Consider the following 14,986-nt stretch of genomic DNA (forward strand, 5'->3'; position numbering starts at 1 on the left):
CCGCGCCTCCACCTCAGCGCCCGGCGCGTCCGGGAAGTGGCAGTAAGGAGCGCGGGCCAGTCGGTCCGCAGGCTTAACGGAGCAGGAAAGCGCCCGATCCCCAGTGCAGCGAATGATTTCGTTGTCTCTGTCGCGGCATGCCGCGACAAGCGCAGCCCCCAGGAGCACCTGCGGGCAGGTGTGAGAACTGTGGCCACCAGTGAAACGTCAGGCCTGTGGTTTTCCTTATCGCTGCTTGAGAAAGCTGCAAAGGAGCTAGCCAGAGCAGATGAGAAGGGCCTTGGGCAGCTGTGGTTTGAGAAGCCTGGCTTGCGTTCTCACAGCAGCAGGAGGATCATCGGGAAGGAAGGTGAAAGCGTTCTCCGGGGTAACGTTTTCCTTGTGGATAGCTCTGCATCTGCCTGCTGTCCTGGGTGCAGAGGGCCAAGGCGAGTGGGTGCTGGTGCTGCCCAAGAACGGCCCTCCTGGCCCCAGGCCTGGCTTTTGGGAGTGCGGCAGGGGGTGGCAGTCTGTCAGGTCTTGGCGCCGAAGTGCTGAGAGCTGCTAGCTGGTGCTGAGTGGGAAGCTTACTGCTCTTCAGCACTGTTCCTTTCAGTGGTGGCTGGCTTTATTGTTTCTGCCTTGCCCAGGAACTTCTTGCAGACTTCTGTGTCATGTTTCACTTGTGTCAAGTTAGTTTCAATATCCCACTTCAGCTGTGTCTTGCTTTCTGAAGCTTTTGCACTGCCAATAAATAACTTTGGTTTTAAATGTAAGATTTTTAGGGAAATATGGCTTTAATTAACTTCCAGAGGATTTATTGGCACATGAGCTGGTGTGGACTGTCCTGTTGTAGGAACTTGCTTAGCCTGGCAGTCAATTTCTGCGTTGGCGATTGGCACCTTTAAGCTGCCCCAGTCTGTACTTGGCCTCTCCGACTGCATTCATAGGAAAAGACTTAATGTGGAAATTAGTCGTTCACCTGGTCTAGCATCCCTGAAGCTGGGACAACATTCATTTATTCTGGTCTTATGTTTGCTAAATGACCCTTAACTGTGTAATCTACCAAGTGGAAAATGGTAAGAGGCAGTAAATGCTCTTATATGGAAGTTCTCTAGTAATTCAACCCATCTGAGTGTTTGGGATTTATTGCTTTGTTTTGAAAGTGACCTGCAAGTGGAAAAATAGCTCCCTGTTTTTCTTCACATGGAAAGCTCTTGCACCCTTTTCCCCAGCCACACCCTGCTATCCCCACCCTTAAGAAAAAGAAAAGGGAATTTCTTAGTGCTTTTTATACTGAAAGTGAAATGTCCTGCCAGCAGCAGTTATGGATCTTGTTGATACCTGTTTAGTGTGTGTATACATGACAGCCCAAGACTGTACACACAGGTCGTGCTGCCTGAGCAGGTGCTCGCAGGGGCTCTGAGTCCCCATCCCTGGTAGTGCTCGGAGCCTGGCTGGAGAAGGCTGTCACAGCTGGATCCAACTTGGACGTCACCCTGCTCCAAATGGAAACTTGGGCTGGATGGGTCTTTCCATGTTTTATAGCCACTTAATCATTGTGGGAGAATTTTGAAAACCTCATCAGTTGAGGGGAATGAAGTTTTCAAAATTCTCCATAGGGCTTCCATACAGAAAAATGGGATGAGATTTGATAGATCTGATGGGGAAGGTAAAAATGTGTCTGTATGCATGCAAACAAACTTACAAGAGGATTGAGGCAAAGATGGGTAGAAGAGAGGACTTTTTTGTTTGATTTTGGTTTGGGTGTTGGGCTTGGGTTTGTGGTTGTTTTTTTTTTCTTCCTCCTCGTTCTGGCAGTTCAGTCCATTTGAAAAAGTTTATTAGACTGGGAGGCATTCTCTGCATCCTGTCCCTGCAGGGTTTCCTAAAAGAAGGAGAAAAGTGGTATGAATGTAAAGTTGATTGATCTTAAAAAAAAAACAAAACAAAACACACACAAAAAAAAACCCAACCAAACAAAAAACCCAAACAAAACTTACAACTGAAATCTGGAGTAGATGTATTTTTCATGACAGTTAAGTGTTGTAAAAATATTTGTATAAAACCATTTTATATTTTTGGACATTTGACTTGTTTACTTAGAGACTACTTTTAAATTATAAGGAGTATAGGTTACTGTTAGGGAGTGTGTTGGATGTAGGCATCTCATGATTAACAGTAGAACTTTCTGTTGATATACGCAATTTCATCGGCTTTCTTTTTCCAGGTTTCTTGAATGTTATAAACAGAAAATCCCATCCTGCATTCCTGTAGATGAATGTTTAGGAAGTATGACAACTTTATTTAATAGTTGGTTTTGTTATGTTTTTTAAGCTTTATGTAATGGTGACTTTTAAACCAGAAAGTATGAATCCTGGCTAGGGTTTGGTGAGGGTTTTTTTGTTAGCTTGGTAGAGTTTGTTATGTTGGTTTTTTGTTTGTGGTGTGGGTTTGCTGTAATTCTTTGGGTAAGTTTGTGCAGTGAATGTTGCTGACTGCTCCAGCTTTGTCTGCAATAGGGTGGGTAATGAAGTGTACTTTTGCTGTACTGGGGGAGATGAGGTGGTGGTACAGCATTTACATGGGGGCGGTTAAATTCCCAGCTGTGGACCCGCCTTCTGTGGGAGCTGACATCTTGATGGGGACAAGGATATGCTGTTTAATCGGAGTATGAATGAGAAACTATGTTTTCTGGTATTGGAAAGCTAAGATTTCACATTTAGTGAAGTGATCCAAGTGCGGTCGCTTAAGAGCATTTAAACAGTACTTCCTGATGTCTCATTCAAAGCCTATATTGAAATATTTGGGTCCTGTTATGCAATGTTGTGATGAGTGTTTCCTTTCTGCTTATTAAAATATTGCATAAATTTCAACATTTCTTACAGTGGACTGAAGAAATAGATATGACAACAATGGGTATACTGAAAAGCTTAAAGTTAAGATGTTTTAGTGGAAAATACGTTTGATTTATATCTTAAGTTTTAATGGTTTAACTCCAAACTATCTGCAAAATAATTAGGTTTACCACTTTTCAGTATTACACAAAAGCTCAACCAAAATGCTGCGGTATACGTTTTTGCCAGACCTCTGTATCCCTTGTATTAAGATTTCTCTGGAGTGAAGTTTGCGTCAAGCAGACCCAGCTGGCTTCTAGTCTACAAAGCTGTTAAGTTTAATCTTGTTCCAGTTTAATTTTAATGTCATGGATTGAAATTATATGCATGGCCGTTTTTCTTTTTTGCGAAGAGTTGGATTTGGAACGAAAGCAAAATGGCTCGAGGACGCAAGAGCAATAGCATCAAACAGAGCGACTTCACTAACAGCACCAATCCTCAGGATTTAGAGAGAAGACTTTTTGTCGGCAATTTGCCCACAGACCACATGACTCGTGAAGAAATGGAAGAGATATTTTCAAAATATGGCAAAATCAGGGGTTAGTATATTATCTTATGCCTTTTTGTGGCTGGGAATTCAGTGAGAAATATAACTTTCATGCTTGTCAAATGCTATTTAATGGTGATGAGAGGAGTGACTAATGTTGTTCCTAAAAAGTGACCTTTTAATGATAATTTTCTCTGCCTGCATTTTCTGTGAAAAAGTGATTCCTTCAGTACAGCTGAAATGTAATGCATATCTATCGGCTGTGTTTTAGCTTTTGGGGTTGCAGTGTGATGTTACAATGCTCTTTCAAGTGACTTCATAGTCTCTTAATCAAATCTTGGTCACTTCATGGGCCCTATTTTGGTCACTGCCTTGTCAGGAGGAAGTTGATCTGCAAAATATATTTCAGAGTCTTTAAGCTCTGCATTTTGGTCCTGGTAGATTTGATTTTCCCAGGAAACTTGCATAGTCGTTTCTGGGTAGAGCCCCTTTGCTTGTTCATCTGGTGGGGTTACATGATGGCCTGGGTGCGGGTTAGTACTGTCCCTTAGTTGTAACCGGTCTTGCCCTGCTGTTAACTTTTCCAGCCCTCAGCATGTACCATGGCTATGGGTTCGTGCAGTATGACCGTCTAGAAGATGTCCAGGCCGCTCTGGACGGTGAGAAGGGTCGCCTTTATAAAGGGTATAGATTAGGTAAGGAAAACTGATCCGTGCTCTCCTACTGACCCCAGCATGCATTCTGGTAGAAGGAGTGCTTTGTTTTAAAGCCCTCTGGAAAGATCACTATGTGAAACTTGCCTGGCATTAGTCTAAAATCACTTTTACTAGGTATGTATTTGCCTTCTGAGTTATTTGCTGTAAGTGCTGTGTGGTTCATCTTGCTACCTAGGTCTTACTCTGAATTTATTTTTCTGTGTTAGTATTTGAAAAGCTCTGTTACCCTGTGTAAGAAACTGTTCAACCTCTAAGCCCTGGAAAGTGGTCATTGAAACCTCATGCACATAGTTTTAAAAACATTTGTAAACCAATATTGGGATTCATCTTGACAGGTTCAGAGGAATTGCTCACAGCACTTAGCAGCTTGTTGATAAGTAATCTTAACTTGGATTTTTTTTTTTGCACATGTGAAATCAATCTGTAAGTAGTGCTATAAATACTTGGTGCTTGAAAAAGACCATTTTCATGAAGATGAAAATAATTCTGCTAAATATGCTGGGAGCAAACTTAAACAGAAATGGATGGTTAGAAATCTAAGAGTAACCTATTAAATGCAAGCAAAAAAATTACTGTCGAAGTAAGCCTATAATTTGAAGAAAACCAGTTTGACTTAGAAAGGAATGAAAGGAGCAATAAATAATAACTTGTGGGAAGGTGTGTGTACAGTAACAAATAGGAGTCCAAAGGTGGAAATGGAGGCAAATAGACAAGGAGGGTAGAAGGATACAAGAAGAGGCTATGGCCAGCATTATCCAAGTCTAGAAGCTTAAATAGGAACAACTACAGCTGTTTTAGAAGCTAAGGTGTAACTGTCTGGAAATTATAAACTTTCTAACTGGAAAGGACCACCTAGTCTTCAGTTAATATTTCTGCTGTCTGTTTTTGAAGAGGCAGAAGGTGTTTGTTTTTAGTATAATTTCCATTTCAGTAGCAACATAAAAAGAGATACAACAGCAGCTACCGAAACGAGACCTCTCAAAAAAATTAAATCTAACACCTGTGAGGCTTAGTGAAATGAAGGCCTGCCTAGGCTGTTAATGTTGTTTTTCCACAAACCTTGGAAAACTAGGGAGTTTCCAGGGACCTAGCTGAGCGCTGTGGATGTGCCAACAGGCAGTGTAAATGGGATGAGCCTGGCATCAACCCCTAATAACAAAGTGATTCTTTTCACCTGACAGTGAGAAGGGAATTAATTAATGCCAATCAGAATAAATCCCATCAAACTAACTTATTCTTATGATACTGCCAAGCTTTATGGCTGAAATTAGCAGTGTTGATGTAAAAGACTCCTGTAATATGTTTGATTTCGTTAAGAAACTAGAACAATTAAAAAGCAACATAGGGTTAAATGGATTTCAAATTAATCTCAGTATAACGTAGATGGAATTGCTCAGTGCTTTGAGTGGTGTTCTGGATAAATTGATTCCTGGCCATACAGTGCTTTTATAAGTGACTTGGAAGGAAAACACAATCAAGTTTTAAAAAGAGAATGAAATAATGAAGATTGAGTCACTGATGGTGAAATGACCTGGACTTCTTCCTAAGCTGGATGCAGGCAGAACTGAACTTTCAGTAAAGCCAGAAGGGAAGATCTGCACCCAGCAAGAGCGCTTTTGTCATCCTCAGCTGTACAAAACGCAGATTTGTAAGTAGGGAGCTTTTGGTACTTGTGGGTTTTTGCTGCTGGAATACTGTGTTCAGTTCTGGTATGCCTGGTTCAAAAAGGATAATGCTAAATTGGAGAAGACTCACAAAAACCTGAAGAAGGCTTAAAGAGTTGAAGAGCAAGCCCTGGCAAAAGCCTCAAGATAAAGGAGTGATGTGATCTGTGTGTTACAGAGAGACCTGGAGATAAGTGAGTTTTAATCTAGTAGGTATAGGTATGACAAGTCCTTAAATGGAAATAAATAGTTTTCTTGAACAGCAAAGTAATTTACTTCTGGAACAACTTACTGGAGCTCTGGTGGTTTCTGTGCTCTGAAGACTTCTAAATTGGAATTCAGTGTTTTGCTAAAAGATAAGCTCTAGTTCAGTGTCACTGCTGCACTTGAGATAGGAATGTGATTCAAGAAACTCTTGTCACCTGTGTTTATTCAGAAGGCTATACTGTATGATTACAGTGGCCCTGTCATCTCAGAATCCTACAGGACAGAAGACTTTTTTTTGTCTCTAAAGTTTTGTCAGTGTTCAAACACTTAACCTGTAAATGCTGTTGGCATTAAATAAAATGTTATTAAATCTGTTCATTTTGCACAAGAGAAGGATCCATGTCAAAGGTGTTTTTTCTTCTGGTAAAATATTTTTGTTCAGATTTAAATACATTTTTTTATTTGAAAGAAATGTATGGTATTGAGTGTAAAAATCATAATAGGTTTCTGCAATGGCATTTTAAAACAGAAAATAAAAATAATCTTAAACCAAAGAAAGCAGATAGTGTCTTGCTTAAAGATAACACTTGGCTTTAAGGGAAAAAAATTCTCAACTAAAAAATAAATGCAAGGAGAACAGTTGATTCAGTTATGCAGTCTGAATAGTAAATTTAATTGCTAATAATAAGGTAAAAGGCTTTGGGAGAGTTTAATTCCAGTGTTGCATTATACTAATACTTCCACAAATGCATAGAAGTGTTTTCGTATCTTTAATGAGTAAAACTACGTAGGGAATAAATGTCCATCAAATTTAGTTTGTGTCAGTAGACAATGCAGCTGTACTTGATCCTGGAGAGACTGCTTTGTGGTCCTGTGAATGTTGTTATGCTGCATTTGTAGTTGATGTTCAGATTACACTTGCTTCTCCCTCTGGCCCCAAAAAGAGAACACACTACTGCTTGATTGACAATAGGAGCAAAAATTAGAACTAATCCCTTAATTCTAATTTTAATCTTGAAAGTAATAAAGGATAGTTTGGGAAGTTACAGATGTTAAGACTGAGTCTGCCTAAGGACATTGTGGCGTGTTTATTTCCTTGCAAGAGCTTTGGAAGTAGTTAATGTAAATAACTAATAAGAAATTTTAGTTGTCAATTGATTCTCAGGGAGCAGATAGGAACTAGGTTTGTTTTGTTCTCTTCCTTGAAAGGCGCTCAGAGTGAAACGTCTGAAGTAATTTCTGTTTGTTCTTGCTCCCCTCCTGTACATTATTTGCTCTTCAGTCAGCTGTTATGGAAGGCTTTGTTTCTTCACAGTAGAACGATATGGGTCCCTGCCATTTCTGGGCAACTTCACTTTTTCTGGTTGAGGACAAGACTCTGTTTCTTCAGCTTTCTTACTTTGTATTCATTTCATGGCGTTTTTCATGGAGATACTCAGAAGCCAACCAATTTTCAAATTTCTGATCTGTTGCATCAGTTTGCATCATGTTAACAGTGGTGTTTTGAACGCACCATGTTGACTTCATAAGGAGCTTGTGCTTCAGGCTCCTTGGATCCCATTTCCTCAGTGGTGGAGGCTGTACAACTTAATGCTGCAGCAGTCCCTTGGAAGGCAGTTGCATGTGCTGCTTGAGAACCCTTGGATTGTTTTCAACAAGGGTAGCGGCATGCTCCATTGAATAGGACTGGCTGTGAACTTAAGACTGTGCTGGCCATCAGCTTCCTTTCTCGGAGGTTTTCAGACTCTGCTTTTTCTCCTAGAGTCCATGAGTCGCTTTCTGCTCGCTCATAGACTGCAGAAGAAAGAGGTTCTCTTATGGACTGAAGAGTCTGGATGTAGGCCTGAACATAAAGGGTTAAAACTTCACCCAAGCTGTCCACCCTATTTTGAAGTCAGAGAAATCCCTGAAAATTTCATTACCTTGTACTATCTAAACTTAATAAAAAATTGTCAAAGTGACAATGTCTCTCTGCTGAATGGATTTTCTTGCACCATCTGGATGTTTTTGAGCTTAAGTTGCTTTCGTTTGAATTGTGCTGATGATCTTTTTTTTGTTCCGTAGCATTGAACAGATGGGTTGATTATTCTTTACAGATATTAATAAAGCAGTGGAAAGAAGAAATGTGAATAAGGCTTCATCAAGGTCCAGTCCGGCACGAAGGTAAAGTACCTGGAAGCAGTGAGTTATACTAGGAAGGTCAGGCTTTTAGGGCATGAGCCCAGCAGCCTGTGCTAAATGTCTGTGTCTCTTCCCTACTGCCACCTCCCCAGTCAAACAGAGATGCTCAAGCAAGACAGTTGGAAAATGGCTTCTCCACCTCTAAAGAGCCCTTCTGGTGCTGACACCTCAGGAGGCACGAGGGAGAACTCGTGTCTGCCGCTGTTACTACAGCTAAGTGTTACGTTTTTCAGCACAGGTTGTAAGAGACTTGTGAGGAAGAATACTCTTGATGTTTGCTGCTGCCGCTTCAAGTATCAGAGAAACCGAGGCATATCTAGAGAACGCCGAAGGGCTGTAGCATTCCCAGTGCCATGCTGCAGAGGTCTTTGGGATCTTTCCACTTCTGATGTTGAAAGCTTCCGGTGGTGAAATGAGACTGGAAATGAGCACGTGAGCAAAGCACAAGACAGAACAAACGTCTCTATTGCACTGTCCTGTCTGCATGTGTGCTGGCATTGTCAGCACCTGGAGCCAGTCACCTTCGGTGCAGTTAGAGTGATGTGTACCTGCCAGCTTCTCCTGGTTTCTCACCCCTTGGTAGGCACAGTGTGTGCAGCTCCTGCACATCCTCTGTGTGTGAAGTCACAGGCAGATGGGGAAGACACGGACTGTCCTGTCACAGGAAGACGACTTCAGTTTCCTTTCCGTGGCATTACTAGGGAGCACACAAAGACTTGCTGTGGTTATAGTTTGGTATAAGATGTGCATCTTCTGTGCCTATACTGTAAAGCTTTCCACACAAAGGAGTGTTGTTTGTTGGACTGGAAGATAATCAAGCTCTCACATGTCTGGTGTGCTCTACTAACTTGACCTGTTAAATTACTGAAAATGAGGAAAAAGTGCACCTAGCAAGACATCTACCATGAGGAAAAAAAATAGAGAACAAGTAGCTGCAATTCTTGGCATCATCTAGGTCTTTTGTATGTGCTGCACTTACGCTGCACAGGGACAAATGTACTTGCAGAAACCAGCATATGGGCATCAGGCTCAGGAGATGCTCAGGCACACATTTGGGGGTCCCTCTTACAGATGCAGCAAGCCTTGGGCCTCGGCAGTGTCAGGTGTGCTCAGTGCTGGCATGAGGACCCCAAGAATACTGCAAGTGCATGAGCAGCAGGCAATAATGACACACCTTTGGCCTCAGCGGCATCACAGGTATGTAACACTGAAGGCGCCGGCAGCACTGTGGGTGTGAGAGGTAGGCACCTATACCGTGAGCGTTGGTCCTTGGACCACGCTGCAGAGGGACGAGCAGCACTGATGCCATGGGCATTGGGGCCTGTGTCATCCTGCATGGATGCAAGAGCAGATGCCTGTGTCACGGGCCCTGAGGAGCACTGGAGGTGTGTGAGCCATGGACGATGGTGCTGTGGGCACCAGTCTGTGGGCTGGACTACTGTGACAGCTGCCGAAGGCTTTGGTACCACTGTGACAAGCACCGGATTCCAGCTGGCACTGCAGACGCCGTGGCCATCCCGTGTCGCTAATGCCAGGTCCCAAGCAGCACTGTGGGCACGGGTGGCGATGCGGTCATGGGCATTGAGTCCTGGGCACGGCTGTGGACAATGGACTCTGGACCACACTGCAGGCTTGTGAACGACAGCTGCCGGGGTGCAGAGTCACATTCAGCACTACAGGCAACAGTGCTGGGCCAGCGGTACTGAGTCCCAAGCAGATGCAGGCAGTGGTGCTGATGCTGCAGGAGTCGGACCATGGTGACAGAGGTACGGAAGCAGAAGGCTGCTGTGCCTTCGTGCTGCTGCCTCTCTGCATGCAGCAGGGCAGCGATGCAAGAGCAGAGGGGACCTGCGCTACATCTGTACTTCTGTTGCAATTGTGCGTTGTTCGTTCTGGATCTTTTTGTCTCTGCAGATAATGGATATGGCCTGTTCTGGTCAGCCCCACTTCAGCTGGAATAAATGTCATATGCCAAACAATTACACTGCATCTGGCTGTTTTGCTATATAGTCTTACAGCTACAGAAAGATCAGTTACTCAATATCCATTAGAGCAAATCAGAAGTTTCCTCTGAGCTTCTTCCATCGTTCATTGTAGGTTGGGGGGAAGGGGGCAATGATGTGTCTCTCTCATGGGATGTCGTTTCAATACAGATCACAAGCAAAAAGCTAATTTGTGTGTCCAGGAGTCTGAGGGAGTTTACACTTGTTTGTGTGTGAATACAGTGTTTCTTTTACATGAGGAGGCTATATATGCTCTTGGTGGCAGCTCTGTAGTTTGTCCCAAGATCTGTTTTGTATCTAACGTAAAAATAGAGAATGCCAGCACTCCTGTGTATCCCTCAGCACAGCTGGGTGTCTAACCACCGAAGTCCATGCGCATCCATCTCGTTACTGTCCGCTCTGCCTGACACTGAGCTTGGGCACATATGACTTGCTGCTTCCACTGTTCTCTCCAGGTGACTGCTATGTGAATGCACTGTAGTGGAAGCAGACTTATGTTCTGCTTATCTTTCATAAGCTAGATTAGGCTGGTAGAGGACTCTCAAGGTCTGTCAAGTTCTGGAAATAAAAAGATTCAAAAAGCTGGGGGTTTTTTTCTTTTTTTTTTTTTTTTGTGATGGTCAGTATCTTTGGGAAAGAACATTCCGAACACATGAAGCTCAGTAGTTTCTCTGCAAGACTTTTTTACGTTTGGCTTGGACTACAGTGAAGTTATGTTTTATTCTGGAAACAAAATATGACCTGGAAAAAAACTCTATTGTTTTAGGAAAAGATGAAGACTGGAACATTATTCTTCCTTGCCTCTGAAGACAGTGCAGTACAAAGTCTGAATGAGCTGGATCATTCAGATATGACGGAGAAGCCTGTTGCTGCTGAGGATGCAGTGCTGGTTGGGTTTAGTACCCTCTTACCATAGGGCATCATAAGTGTAAGACTGGCTTTCTACAGAAACTATGCCTTCAAATCCAGGACACAGCAGAAGCTATCATTGCTTTCTGCTAGCAGCACAAACCCAACCATGACATGGAACCTACGGTGTCTTTGGTCACAACAAGCTCCTTTTTTAATCATATGCCAATAACAACTTATTTCAGGTATTCTGCTGTCATTGACTAGTGAATTTAATGGATCCCTGGAATGCTCCTGGCTATTGCATATTTTGTGGGTATTAGGCTACAGCACCTTGAATTCTCTCAAAGAATTTGCAAAACCACATTTGATAGATGATCTGTGGCTGACATTGCAGGCCGGAGACCTTGAAACGGTGTTTTCTGAGGTGCCCATTCACTTCTTCCACAGGTGCGCTACAGTTTTAGTGATGCTCCATTAAGGAGCTTTCTGGGTCTTGTTTGGCTATGTTAAACATTAGAACTAAGAATCTTCCCCAGGCTGCTTCAACAAATATGTTTTTTTGGCAATTCTTGCTGTTGTGGGATAGGAGGGAGGATTCAGCTGCTGAGAGAAGGGTCACTTTGGCACTTCAGGTAAGAGATCTAGGGGTAACTGTACTTGGGTCGTTAGCAGTCTAATGGGATTTCCCTGATGTTTTCCTCAGAGAGCCATATGCCTACGGGGATGGCCGAGATGCCAGACGTGACCGCTCCCCTCTTCGGGGGAGCCCACGGAGAGAAGTCAGAGATGGCAGGGATGGTAGAAATGGGCGAGATTCCAGAGACACTCGAGACATTCGAGCTAGAGACATGCGTGACGCCAGAGACCACAGGGACCCACGGGACCTGCGAGACCCACGGGATATCAGGGATCCAAGAGACTTGCGGGACCCTCGTGATGTTAGAGATTTTCGTGACCCACGGGAGCCACTCTATGATCGATACAGGGATCAACGGGATATGAGGGATCCACGGGATATGAGAAATCCACGAGATTTGAGGGATCCACGGGATATGAGAGACCCTCGGGACCCTTTGTACAGGTAATCTTCACAGGATTGTATTTGCCAACATGTTTTTATGGTGTTTGTGCCTCAATGGATGCACTGGTTTGCATGGTGTCAGGCATTTAAGATAAGGAAATTGCTCTGGGTGGGAACACTTGGGTGCCTGCATTGTGTCTTGTGGGGAGCAGGTGGGTACTTCAGAAATAAAACTTGAGGAAGCTCTCTGTGTGGTGCATTGGCCAAAGTTACTGCCTGAGTTTGTGCTGGAGCATGGAAACCCTTGCTGCTTCTGTAAATGTTGCAGACGAGATGAAGCTTATGACCGTTACCTTCGCCTTGAAGACTACTATCGGCGGAAGGATGACTCTTACTATGACCGTTACAAAGAACATTTTGATAGAGCACCAGTGAATTCAGAAGGTGAGTACCTGTAATGTTTTCGTGGGCAGATTCACATCCTCTGGGAGGATGTGGGAGATGCATGCAGTGCTGAGTGCGTTCCATTCCGTGGTGCTCCAGGCAGGTCCAAAGGGCATTAATCGTTCTGTCCCTGTGGCTTGCTTTCAGACCGTTTGAAGCGTGAGGAGCGGCGCCGAGAGGAGCTGTACCGTCAGTACTATGAGGAAATCAAGAGGCGTTTTGATGCGGAGAGACCTGTGGATTGTTCAGTGATAGTGGTGAATAAACAGACAAAGTAAGAAAATAGTTAATGACCAATTTTATTACCGCACAGTAGAAGAAAAGGGAACTAAAGTTAGTCCTGCCTTGAGGCTGTTTGTCTTACAGGTTGCTCTTCAGGAACATGACTTTAGAGCCCTCAGAAAGCTACAGCTCCTGTTGCTGTTCTGGGAATATATGTTGATGAGATGGAGAAGTGTATCTTGTACTTTACTTTTCTGTCCTTCTTGTCCCTGTCACTAAAGCTTCTCCTGATACTTTTCTGCCTATTCTTCATATCAGCCTACTATCACAACAGGTTATAGTGGCCTGTACTTGTTATTCATGGGTTGAATGATATGAAACTTGTTATTACGTGCCAACCAGCAGATAGTACAGAGCAGTTGTCAGGGTGGAATTGTGGGGGTGTTCGTTTCAGAGCTCCTGTCACATTGGTTTCTAGGCCAGATACTGGTCGTTGCCATTAATGCCATGTGCAAGAAATATAAAATCACTGTTGAAAGTAGTCATGAATGGTATCAAAAGCATGTGTGAGTAGTAACCAGGGTGATCTCATGTGGCAGTCTGAACATTGACTGAGGTAACGGGGCGGGTGCTGTGTTGGGAACCGGGGGGTACAGCTATGCCTGGTACGGTGGGAGGGGGACTGTAATGATGGCACCAGTCTGATATCTGTATCTTTACAAATAAATATATTGAAGAATAGCAAATATATAAACAAATCATAGATCTGGCTTGGAGTCTGAAGAAAATGTTTGCCAAGGGGAAATTTAAAGCTCTGTCTCCTTAGCGCTTCAGAAAAAAGATCAAGTGTTGCTTTTATTTAACTTTGCTATATCTGTGAGGCAGAGAGAGAGAGCTGGCGCTTGCCTGATCTGGTGGTAGAAGACAGAACAGGAAATCAGAACAAAGGAAGCAGTGAAACTAGAAATAAACTTCTGTGGTTTGCTTTTAATGGAGTTGATTACCTGTTGGAACAAATCTTGAAAGAAAATGTTAGATTCTTTATCCCTTGGTGACTAAAAGTCTAGAAGACTTGGAAGATATTCTGATAGTTACTGTACTTGATACAGGGAGAAGTTTTTTGTGCAATAGGATCAGCTTAATATCCTAAGGATCGTTTTGGGCTGTAACAGCTACAAACTTTAAGAGCTGGAGCATGTTAATAAATCTTAGGTACTGAAGCATTGATGTCACCTACTATAAACCTGTTGAAAGACGACTCCCGAATGATTTAGATACATGATCAGTGTAACTTAGAAATCCTTAAAAAGACAGTTGGCAAGGGGGGAATGGTTTTAGTCACCATTACAATGTTTGCATCCGAAGATGATAAATTGAACCTCTTGCAAAACGCGTGGGTGCACAGAGACAAAATTTCTCAGAATGCATATGCAGTCAGTATTGCAGTTTTGATACTGAATATAGTAAGCTTTAAAAAAGTCTTGAAAACTTTAAGCTCAGCCACATGAGCTATGGTTTGTGCTTGGAATGGGAAGACTGGAGTACAGGGGATACAGGAACAGTGGATCCATAGAGGCTGTGTTGATAGTGGGTTAGAGGAGAAAGCAGCTAGTAGAACGAATGAGCAAGACAATAAGGAATAAGGCACATTTGAACAGTTAAGATACTGAACGTAGCACAAGTAACTGACTTCTGTAGATTGGCTGCTCTGCTGTGTACCCCTTAGGTCTCTGCAGACATAAATTACCTCACTTAATGAGTTCAGTTTAAACACAATTATATGTAAACAAATTATAATAGTGTAAATCCCTTTGCAAACAGTATTTCTCAGCTAAGCTGAGGCTTGATTTGTAATTTATTTCAGCTAAACTGAAATGACTGATTCAGATCAAAATAAGGGCTTTTATATTATTGTAATTGCTTTATTACTGTCCTGTTAAACGTTACCAAGTTTGGCAAGCCATTAGAAAACCAAATCTGAGATGACAGGGAGGGCAAATGTGCCAGGCTTTCTGTTTCTGTATGTGACTGACTTGTTAAACTCTACTGGCTTTGCTTTGTGGTAGGGAGTATGCGGAGTCAGTGGGGCGGAAGGTGCGGGATCTGGGCATGGTAGTGGACCTGATCTTCCTCAACACAGAGATGTCACTGACGCAAGCCCTCGACGATGTGAGCAGAGGAGGGTCTCCTTTTGCCATTGTCATCACCCAGCAGCATCAAGTTCACCGCTCTTGCACTGTTAACATCATGTTTGGCACCCCACAAGGTACTGAGGTCTCATTAGGCTGTGTAGTTGTGTGGTCACTCTGAACC

General features: G+C 43.1%; 1 protein-coding gene across 1 annotated transcript in view; it reads left to right on the forward strand.

Moving 5' to 3' along the window:
- The first annotated feature begins 3,228 nt into the window (after positions 1-3,228).
- Positions 3,229-14,986, forward strand: part of NCOA5 (nuclear receptor coactivator 5) — a 15,158-nt gene continuing 3,400 nt past the window's right edge. The window contains 8 exon segments of the mRNA XM_009705297.1: positions 3,229-3,415; positions 3,951-4,058; positions 8,047-8,113; positions 11,690-11,984; positions 12,048-12,067; positions 12,336-12,455; positions 12,555-12,725; positions 14,740-14,939. Coding sequence (XP_009703599.1) covers positions 3,253-3,415; positions 3,951-4,058; positions 8,047-8,113; positions 11,690-11,984; positions 12,048-12,067; positions 12,336-12,455; positions 12,555-12,725; positions 14,740-14,939 — 1,144 coding nt within the window. The 5' untranslated portion in view covers positions 3,229-3,252.

The sequence above is a fragment of the Cariama cristata genome, unplaced genomic scaffold (genome assembly GCF_000690535.1).
Source record: "Cariama cristata isolate BGI_N322 unplaced genomic scaffold, ASM69053v1 scaffold24768, whole genome shotgun sequence".
Classification (NCBI taxonomy): Eukaryota; Metazoa; Chordata; class Aves; order Cariamiformes; family Cariamidae; genus Cariama; species Cariama cristata.